At 36.8% G+C, this 11,419-nt stretch overlaps 3 protein-coding genes across 4 annotated transcripts; 1 reads left to right on the top strand and 2 right to left on the bottom strand.

The window, feature by feature from the left end:
* Positions 1–423: 423 nt before the first annotated feature.
* On the bottom strand, positions 424–4,904 carry LOC134823346 (uncharacterized). Its single transcript, XM_063834772.1, has 6 exons — positions 4,752–4,904; positions 4,562–4,644; positions 4,209–4,286; positions 2,724–2,781; positions 1,495–1,620; positions 424–847 (listed from the first exon to the last, which is right to left on the bottom strand). The coding sequence occupies exons 1-6, from the start codon at positions 4,869–4,871 to the stop codon at positions 776–778; spliced, it is 537 nt and encodes a 178-aa protein (XP_063690842.1). The 5' UTR covers positions 4,872–4,904; the 3' UTR covers positions 424–775.
* On the top strand, positions 2,822–4,186 carry LOC134823062 (GATA zinc finger domain-containing protein 14-like). Its single transcript, XM_063834412.1, has 3 exons — positions 2,822–2,876; positions 3,011–3,856; positions 4,098–4,186. The coding sequence occupies exons 1-3, from the start codon at positions 2,822–2,824 to the stop codon at positions 4,184–4,186; spliced, it is 990 nt and encodes a 329-aa protein (XP_063690482.1).
* Positions 4,905–5,952: 1,048 nt separating the features above from the next.
* LOC134823128 (uncharacterized) lies at positions 5,953–8,977 on the bottom strand. 2 transcript variants are annotated; one of them, XM_063834474.1, is made up of 6 exons: positions 8,547–8,753; positions 8,237–8,352; positions 7,924–8,081; positions 6,975–7,151; positions 6,600–6,761; positions 5,953–6,348 (listed from the first exon to the last, which is right to left on the bottom strand). In XM_063834474.1, the coding sequence occupies exons 3-5, from the start codon at positions 8,063–8,065 to the stop codon at positions 6,604–6,606; spliced, it is 477 nt and encodes a 158-aa protein (XP_063690544.1). In that variant the 5' UTR covers positions 8,066–8,081; positions 8,237–8,352; positions 8,547–8,753; the 3' UTR covers positions 5,953–6,348; positions 6,600–6,603. The 2 variants fall into 2 exon arrangements, with proteins under 2 accessions (XP_063690544.1, XP_063690545.1); XM_063834475.1 differs by adding an exon at positions 8,907–8,977 and having other exon boundaries at positions 7,924–8,751.
* Positions 8,978–11,419: the final 2,442 nt, after the last annotated feature.

The following is an 11,419-nucleotide window of genomic DNA, read 5'->3' on the forward strand; positions in this document are numbered from 1 at the left end:
CTAACGGGTGCCTCTTTGGACAGTTTTGACACTAGGAGTTGACTTAGTTTTGAAATAATTCTGCCTAGTGCCTACTAGGGTTTTTGTTGACCTAACCATACACTACAGTCTACACGGCCATGCGCCAGTGATCGATTCACGGTTGTTCTAATCAGGCCAGGCTCGATCGATCAGTACATGTGCGCGCGGCTCAAAATCTGATCGACCGCGCCGGTCACACTGGATAAGAGCAATACAATATTTGCACATAATTCAAACTTTGCGGCGTACATTATTGTAGGACTTAGACTGTGACCGGTGTTAGCACATACTTTCCATGGATACCAACCCTAATTATCCTTCGATCAGATACTAAGTTCGTGGTTTGCTTCGGCTGCAGTAACAGACATTAAACGATAATTGGAAAATTGAGACAGTCACAAATATTTGGCTGATAATTAATTAAGACAATTAAATACAATGAACAGATTAAAGATCAACCTTCTTTATGTAAAAACTAAATTTGTCCACTGTAACAAATACATTATGTATGAAATCCGATAGTTCAGCCACAAAGATTTTTAAACAATAAAACATTTAAACGTATAGATTTTTAGGCGATATATAGGCGATTAATCTCAATGCTTTGTTTAATAGATTTTAACTCATACGATATTCAAATAATCGGTTATTTTGATAAATGGGTTTTGAATCTCTAACCGATATAAATTTTACAGTCTTATGACTTATCAACGTTCAACAGTTTCAACATTCATTTTCCCTTTAAACGACGATCTTAGATACAAGTGAGGTCACGTTTAGTAGTCGCCATTTCCTCATCATCGATAATCTCTTCAATTCTGTGTCTCTGAAAATAAAAATAAAGATAATAACACGATCCAGGTTTCTGAATAACACATTTTTTCATCAGTGTGTATTTTCTGATCACAGTAGTATTTTAGCTCTATTTAAAAGTTGCTAAAGGTTTTATCAGCCTGCGATTTTCAGTCTAAACATACACTTTGTACAACGAGATATTGGACCAAAATATCTACAATTAACTTATCGACAACATTTCAAAATCAACCCATGGATCATGGTTGAATGTGTTGTAACAGAATGCCATGACTAAAATGAGTAAAGATGTGCTGCTCATTGCATCTCAAATTACTTAACTTGAAATGAAGCGCTCATTGATTTGTAAAGTGAACACGTTGAACTGTTCTGTAAAAGTTATGGCAGAGAAAAGTACTTTTCACTGATAAAATTTTACAGGCAAGTAAGTTATGCTTGCTTTACATTAAAAGTTGAATAAATGAATCTCATAATAAGTCATGCATTCATTAGTAAGTAAGTTCATAAAATATCAAGAAACTTACATTCTACAGAATTTTAAATTTAATCAATAGAAATGATAGAAGTGGTTTCGAAAATTTAATTGCTGACCCACAATAGGGATAGTCACTAATTGAACTTGAATTAATCAATTAATCAATTAATTGAAGTGGCACTCACGTCGTTTTTCAACATATTATCGGTTTTGCTGAGTAGGAAGTTATTTTTCTGTGGCACGAGTGCCTGCAGTCGCACTGCTCGGATAGAGGTAGGCTGGTAAGCTATCATCTGTTCCAACTCTCCGTTCTGAATGAGAGATCGTGTGATAATGGTGATTGGAAAGAAAAGACAACATATTCATATTGAATTGGTCGTCAAATCATGCTATACAATAGTATGCACTCACGGCATAGATGATTTGTTACAATTTCAGTTTACAATTATTGTTGTGTAGTAATCTCGAACTATAACCAGACTATTAAAAATTGGCCAAAATTTGATTAGGTAACATGTGAATTGTGAACGACCCCTGAGTGAGTAACAAAACAATAACAGTGCATTATTCACCAGCTCATATCCGTCCTTGTCGATCCACTATCCTCATGCCACCTGCACTCACGGATCAATCGGGACCGTTTTTTGGCCGGGACTGGGGCTGGGACTGGTTAAAAGTGCCGAGACCAAGACTAAGATCGGGATCAGGATTTTTTAGTTACTCAAATTATATAACTAGCATTTTTCCGAATCTAGATACTTATCTTACTTTGGTTTATCCAAACATCCATATGATTGTACATTGCAACCGATCAATAACATAAGCTGAAGGTACAATTACAATTAGGCCAGAGTCTGCTAAGGAAGTGCATTCAATACTTTCTTCCCACGACAAATCACAAATTTTCTTTTAAATTAAAACACTCAGTGACACTGCAAGATTTTTGCTTCAATTTTGTTAACTGTGGCATGCTAACAAGCACCAAAATCGATCTTGAACAGATAATACAAAAATTGATCTTTGTTTCCCTGGTCCTTCACTACTTTTACGGGGTACATTTCGTTGCTCGGCAGAGTCAGAACTTCAGAACTGTAAGTCTAACTTTTTTGTTGAGTAGTTCCATCTCATGAGAATTAATTAAACTTTACAATTCTCAGTTCCTGAGAATGATAGCCTGGGCAACTAAATGTTTTGATGAGTAGTGCCATCACATGAGAATTATTCTTTCAAGAAAATATATTATTTTTTCCTGAATAGACTCAGTGATGACAATTTTCTAATGAATGTAAACTGGAACTGTAATGTACCTATCCATACTAACATGCACATTGCACAGTATAACAATACAGAGTTGCAGACACAGTTCCAGATGCTTCTAGAAGATCTAGAATGAAAACATTTGTTAGTTTATTACCCTGACATTGTTGTATCTGATTCGTAGGAGTCGTATTCTGTTTCTTGCCTCAGCTGCCCTAAAAGTGAGATATCACGTACTTACTTATTTAATGCAGAATGGTACACTACAGTTATTTTGATTCAATAGAATTGACTACTGGTGGGGAGCGAGGTGACGTAAATACTTGTTAGAATATTTATGAAAATAATTGCCGTTATACTTCATAAGAATACCTTTTGCTATATAATTCGCAAATGATTAATACTACCCTTTTAAAATTCGCGTTTTTCCCAACTGTAATCAAGTCAATCATACCGATAATCATACCGATAATCATACCGATAATCATACCGATAATAATACCGATAATAATACCGATAATAATACCGATAATAATACCGATAATAATACCGATAATCATACCGATAATAATACCGATAATAATACCGATAATCATACCGATAATCATACCGATAATCATACCGATAATCATACCGATAATCATACCGATAATCATACCGATATTAATACCGATAATAATACCGATAATAATACCGATAATAATACCGATAATAATACCGATAATCATACCGATAATCATACCGATAATCATACCGATAATCATACCGATAATCATACCGATAATAATACCGATAATAATACCGATAATAATACCGATAATAATACCGATATTAATACCGATAATAATACCAATAACAATACCGATAATCATACCGATAATCATACCGATAATCATACCGATAATAATACCGATAATAATACCGATAATAATACCGATAATAATACCGATAATCATACCGATAATCATACCGATAATAATACCGATATTAATACCGATAATCATACCGATAATAATACCGATATTAATACCGATAATAATACCGATAATCATACCGATAATAATACCGATAATCATACCGATAATAATACCGATAATAATACCGATAATAATACCGATAATCATACCGATAATCATACCGATAATCATACCGATAATCATACCGATAATAATACCGATATTAATACCGAAAATAATACCGATATTAATACCGATAATAGTACCGATAATAATACCGATAATCATACCGATAATCATACCGATAATCATACCAATAATAATACCGATAATAGTACCGATAATCATACCGATAATCATACCGATAATAATACCGATAATCATACCGATAATAATACCGATAATAATACCGATAATAGTACCGATAATAATACCGATAATCATACCGATAATAATACCGATAATCATACCGATAATCATACCGATAATAATACCGATAATAATACCGATAATAATACCGATAATCATACCGATAATCATACCGATAATCATACCAATAATAATACCGATAATAGTACCGATAATCATACCGATAATCATACCGATAATAATACCGATAATAATACCGATAATCATACCGATAATCATACCGATAATCACATAAATATTCATATCGCGAATCTTACTTGAGCTGTCCTATAAGTTCATTGTGCTTCTCTTGCTGCTGCTTTTCGACCTCCTTCATCCGCGTGTTCTCTGCTTCGCTACAGAAACAAAGAATTGTTCAGTCCAGTGATTTTAACACTCAGCTTCGACTATTGACCAATATAAACCCTAGAACCACTGTCACGTGTCTATATGTTAAATGCTTACATATTATGTATGTTTACTGTGCAGATGACTAATTATAGAAGAACATTTTAAAGTACAAAGTACGACGACTACATTTGGACACCTAAAATATCTAAGTGGTTATGTTCATGCAGAAATAACAATTATCAGAAATAAGCAAAATATTTAAATTTTAAATAACACATACGCATCACGTTGTCGAACTTCAAGCCTAACTCTTTTTAACGCTGCCTCCTTAGCTATTACCATCTCTTTTGATGGTTTCTCGTACTGATGAATCATGTTATGTAATAATGTTATGCTCAATAAACCAATTAAAACGCCAACCATCAGCAGTCTTATTTTCCTCTGAGAGTTAAATGAATGATTTTACTCACGTAAAGATAACGGCTCTTTTCAATTGGATTGAGTTTGGCAAGCTGAGAGGGTCGGTATTTTTTACTGCGATGCTGTGGACACCAGTGCCCATTTTCATCTTCGATATTTCCAGGGTCCATCCTTTGCAAGGTGACCTGGTCTTAGAACCTATGTAATTGAGTTTTGGTAATTAGCCCTATAAACAATCGAATTATATATAATATGGATTTAACTACTTATGTTTTTATATGTATATTGTGTATTTTTTTTAATTTGAAAATTCAATTAATTATTATATATAATATAAATCAAACGTTACATTTCAGCCATGCAAAATTACAATGACATATTTTGATAAACTAATTGATAAAAGGTACTGCAATAAAAGTTGCTTAATGTTTGGCCGGATGACAACTAACTAAAAGAGAAAAATAAACTTGATTACATAATAATTAATTCGGCTGAACCAACACATAGCAAGAGCCACATTAACCACCCTACGCGCGTGGGGTGGACTCCTGGGGTGGACTTTTATTCAGCGCGTATTTTGTAGCCTGTTCAACTTGACGTTTTGATTCGTTACTATCTCAATGTCACAGATACACAGAATGTGAGGTGATCATCTTAAAGAGAAACGTCTCAGCTTTCACCTGGTGTAAAGTTTATCTTTGTACTCAAAATATAGCTCGCTCAGTGTGCAATAGAAGTTGACAATACAATAACCACGTCTGCGACCGGTCGTCAGATACCGGAGTGTTGCACAAAATTGGGTCCCTAAATTAAAATTCTATGACACAGTTACCATGCAGAAATGTCTGGAGTAACATTTGGTGAAAATTTGAAGGGTCTACTGTAAATATTGCAAAAGTTATTGAAAACAAACTAGCTTAATCAGAAGTTTTTGGGAAAATTTCAAATTTTGTACGTAGTGGGGTCTACAGGGGTGGACTCTTGCGGCGCGCATCTGACGGAGTGGCTTTTTCAACAGCCGTCAGTACGGCCAATATCAGAGCACAAATTATTGTGAGTAAGACCTTAATGATCAGCTATGAACCCCTCACTAGAGTAGTAACCGTATCTAAAAACAAGGAAATGTTATTCCGTCAAAGCTCAAATTTTTTACTCTTCTCAGTGCAGTTAGTGTTACTATGAATGTACTAGCTAAGTATCGTTGATCGTAGCTGCATTACACAGTAGAAAGTAACCAAGGAAGACTGCTGATTAACGAAGCAATTTCAACGTGAACAGTTCCAAAATACATAATCATGGCGACGATAGTTCAACTTGAACCTTTATAGTTTTTACAGTCTAAAATCACAATAAAATCACGTGAACTGCAAATCACAAAATCAAATCACTCAAATCTGATAGTCCCGTTACAGTACGCTTTCGTGACAACCTCAACGCTTAAAAAATAAATATTATCCAGTCTTGTGACCACCGATGGCCCTAACTCTCCCTTGTCCGCGAGGAGCATCGTTGCGACCATGGGGTTTCAGTTCTTTGTTCTTCCCACTCGGCTTCGATAGATCGAATTGGCTGGAAGTCAATCTATCAGAAAGACCTTTGTCGATCTCAGGGGCGTGGTAAATTGTGGATGTCGGAGTATAAAGCTTCCTGAAAAGATTGAGACATTCACTCGGTCTGTTGTAAATATCAAATAGTCCTTGTAGGCAGAGATTTAACTTATGTTGGGTTTGATAACTAGAGAAGGCGATTTGATATTCATTGATAGTATAAGCATATAAGCATAAGTGATAAGTTTATATACCCTTTTTATGGTACCTCGAGGCTCGATATCTGTATTCAGTAATCATCACTCAAAATCTACTTATTAAATTTATTAACTAAACAAGTTAATGTATTACCGTCCTAGAGAGGTTTCCTGAGAATTTGAAGTCTCTGTAGGTTGCTGGCATGTCTACTAAGCTCTTCGATTGAGGAGTTTTGGACCCCTCGGCGGTCCAAATGATTTATAATGCTGTGGGCATTTTCAACATCTATCGAGGTAAACGCCCTCGCAGCATAACCTGTAGAGAATGAACATGTCATCAATGTGAAGTTCAATGATAAAAATCAGAGTGGCCGATTTCAACGGGCAGAATTCTAATATCATGGCCATGGGGAATGGACTATTTTTTGTCGATTTTGCAAACCAAACTGGCAAACGATTGTTGATTTTCGTCACTAGTCTAAAATGAATGCAAACGTTCGGCCGAACATTTACATGATTAGAAACTTACCGGTTTCTTTCGTTATTATGTACAGACATGGCCGGGCTTGGGTTCCGCATACGATATCTTCTATCAGATTAAAGTTGAACCCACACTTTGTACTGCTCGTGGGAGGAGGAAAGCAAACGGAGACCTTTTCCATGAGCATCTCGTGTAGTACCATCATCATGTCGATTCTGATATCAGCTGCAAAATTCGTCTATTACTAAATGCTAGCTTTTCGAACTTCGTATCTTGGAAATAACAACTTCTATGAAAGAACACACACACACACACACACACACACACACACACACACACACACACACACACACACACACACACACACACACACACACACACACACACACACACACACACACACACACACACACACACACACACACACACACACACACACACACACACACACACACACACACACACACACACACACACACACACACACACACACACACACACACACACACACACACACACACACACACACACACACACACACAGATACACACACCCACAAACACATACAGACATAGACACACACACACAGAGACACAGACATACAGGCATACAGGCATAAACACAGACACAGACGGACACACAGACAGACACACAGACAGACACAGTAACGCACAGACAAGGACACGCAGACACACACCCACAAACACATACAGACATAGACACACAGACACAGGCATAAACACAGACACACACAGACACAGACGGACACACAGACAGACACAGTACACACAGACACACACAGACACACACAGACACACACACATAAACACACATAGTTCACTTCAGTGCACTACATTACAATTACAGACACACGCAGTACAATCAGAGACACACACACGATACAAAGACAGACACAGACACAAACACACAGAGTACACTTCAGTACAATCACAGACGCAGGCACAAAGACATATACAAGAAGAGCAGATTGAAGTACCTTCATTTGCAGATGTTGACGCATTGATCTGTGGGATATGTTCTTCAGTCTGTAACTGATCATCTGCTAGAACTGTCTCATCTGGATCAACCGGAGGAGTATCTTCCGGCAGGAGTCTGAGTGGGTCTATCGGGACAGCCATGGATCGCTCTCCCTACCTTGTTGAATTAAAGACAAAGGTCAACGACGGATGTCGCATGTTAGTCCTGTAACTAAATGTAATCCAAAATAGTGAATAAATAATTTTTACATCTGAACGATTGTATGTCTGAATGGTGATTTTTAATCAATGAACAAAAGTTCAGGATTTTACCTTCTGTTAAGCTGTTAGCAATGACTCTAGCACCCTCTCCCTACAAAACGACCATATCTCGGTCTGAAGCTTTAAACCGTCTTGCCTCAGCAGCCATCTAGCACAGTCGACCTGTCCTGTTAATTGTGTGATCATCAAGTTACCAAATTTAATCCTTCAATATTCAAATAATTGATTATTAGACAAAACAGAGTTTAGAGCTCGACGTATGCTTCAGGGTTTCACACTGTGCTGTAATCAAACGCATGACTAAAACCTCTTGCTACTATTACCAATAAACCCATATTGTTAAGGCGGTCGAATGATTTACCTGAGTTGATCGCGTCCATGAAAGGGTTAAACTGCGTTCTGTCCAGCTTGTTAATGTCCGTTCCAGCAGCCAGCAGTGCCTCCGCCTCCGTCACTCTCCCTGCTTTGCATGGCCAGTGAAGCGTAGAGCTCCCCTCTAAGCTCTTTGACGATCCGACGAAGGATCCAGATTCCCTTCTTTTCTTTTGAGATTGCTTCAATTCTTCCTGGAGTATGCGGATTACCATTTATATACTTCCATACAGGGCGCGTGAACAATCAGCAATGAATTATCAATTAATCAATCTAGTTTTTGAGTAGAAAGTCCACAGATTGTGATACATTGGATTTGATATTGGAAAAGACATAGCTTACCAAATACCTTTTCATGGGCTTTTTGGAGGACAGGGATGACTTATTCCTGCGTGCCATTACACCATAACTATCTGCTGTAACAGCAAAAATTAGAATTATGTCGGACATAATTCTAAAAAATTGGAACATCGTAGTTAATCAGTGTGGTGCTAACAACAGAGAGCGATTTGAACGGTAGGCAATTTCATAAATTCCATTAACGCGATATAAGGATGATTGGAACAGGCTAAAATCTACTATGTAGCATTGATAACTGGCTATATCGCTGCATTAAACGATAAAAGTATTGCTAACTATGGATATTCTAAGTGATCTAGGCAGAGGGGAACCGGCACAGCCAGATTGCGTTGTCTTCAGTGACTAAGTTTCACGATAGTAAAATTGACCTTATTTATTTTAAAAAGGATGCACAGTTCAAGCAATAAATCGATCAGCTGCTCATATGATATTTGCATTTAAAGGAGGGCCCAGTGCAGTGACAAGTAAGTCTGTTAAGGCAACATTTAGTTCTGAGATTAGCTGAGTCTTGACAAAGATAAGTTGAGTTTCGAGAAAGTGCACACGGATAAAGTTATCAAGTGAAAATGATAAGACTAAGTTAGGGTCCAGTCAACAGAATGGCAGCTGTAACAGAAACAGTTCATTGGATAGGAGAGTAGGGGATTATGACGGAGTGAAGTTTATATAGCAGGGCAAACAAAAAACAACTGACAGCACTGAGCAAGTGAACTGGAAAATTGAGGAAGGGAAATAACTGTGGTTGTCAGCCCTTTCCGTAGCAATCAGGATTTCCCACGAGATCGATCAGGCAATCAGGATTTCCCACGAGACTGCTCCATCCGATGCGCGCACTTTTGTCACGTGACGGCCACGTGACGCTCAAATCGTTGTCACGTGGTACAGAAGAGAGGTTCCTAGAGCGTTGATCTCGACAAGAGGGAGTTTCTCACGGTTTATCTTCAATAACTATCGCTATTTTTATAGTAGAGAGTTGAAACTTTCACCAAATGTTTCCCTAGACATTTCTGCATGGTAACTGTGTCATAGAATTTTAATTTAGGGACCCAATTTTGTGCAACACTCCGGTATCTGACGACCGGTCGCAGACGTGGTTATTGTATTGTCAACTTCTATTGCACACTGAGCGAGCTATATTTTGAGTACAAAGATAAACTTTACACCAGGTGAAAGCTGAGACGTTTCTCTTTAAGATGATCACCTCACATTCTGTGTATCTGTGACATTGAGATAGTAACGAATCAAAACGTCAAGTTGAACAGGCTACAAAATACGCGCTGAATAAAAGTCCACCCCAGGAGTCCACCCCACGCGCGTAGGGTGTTAACGTTGGGGCCGTTAATACACCTAAAAACAAAGGGAAATTGAAGTTCTTAGTTGCATTGATATAACATAAACTTAGTCATCCGCAATTCAAATATTATGATTCAAGTAAATAGATAGCATATTTCGAGCATTAGATTGAAAAATATAACAGTCCCTTACCAAGAGGCAAGAGTTTGCACCGAATTTTTATCTCAAATTTTGATAAATTTGGTATCAAAAATTTTCTAAAAAATCGAATAAAATAATTCCTCTGTGAAGCACAAAAAGTAAAAAATGCCTCTTGGCGCTTGTAATGACTAAGAGTTTATAATTCCATTCGATTTTCGAAGTTGCGGAATATCGTTTTAGCGGAAATTATTCGAGCTCATCCATTCGTTTGGGATGCCTTCTGTCTGGAACCTAAGTAAATAATAGCGATTTTACTGTTCATGTAAATTTTGATTTTTGAAACGATGCAGGCGATACATCATTCACGATCAAGATGTTGCGTGTATTGGCGTAGATGCTAACATTGGACCTTGGTAAAACAGCAAATACCTAAAATTGGTATATTTTTTGTAAATTGGCGAATAACATTTTCTTACCCATCTTTGTCTCACCGTTCTTGTATTAGAATTAATTAACTCACTGTAGCTACTATACGTGAAATTTCCATGGCGCATTATCAATTATCTTCTTACTACGAAATTTGATACAAAATATTATGTTTTTAGGATACAAATATTGGTATAGTTGAATAATAAGAAATAAAGTCACTACAATCCAAATGTCACTGTAGCTACCTTACAAGACATATTTATAACGTACGAAATGTGGCGGTTTTCCGAAAATTTCGCCATATTTTCGGACCGCCAAAATTTCGGTCGTCGTAATAGAATCCGTCGCATTATCTTTTAGCTTATTTCAATGACTGTGCCTTCACTGCTTTATTTTGTTTCTAAAAAGTAAATCAAGTAAAATAAATAAATAAATTCTAGCATCTTGGGACAAATTATCACCACACCAATGACGAATTGAATGTCAAGCAATACAGTTTAAATTTGCATTAAAACACATGTATGTGCTAACATGAAAGTCTTACAGTCTTAATACAGACTAAGTTTGATTTTACCGAATTTCAGAAATTTCCTTACTGCTTACTGTCACAAAAATGATGAAAAATACCCTTATTTTCTG

Source organism: Bolinopsis microptera, chromosome 11 (genome assembly GCF_026151205.1).
Source record: "Bolinopsis microptera isolate Bmic1 chromosome 11, MBARI_Bmic_1.0, whole genome shotgun sequence".
NCBI lineage: Eukaryota > Metazoa > Ctenophora > Tentaculata > Lobata > Bolinopsidae > Bolinopsis > Bolinopsis microptera.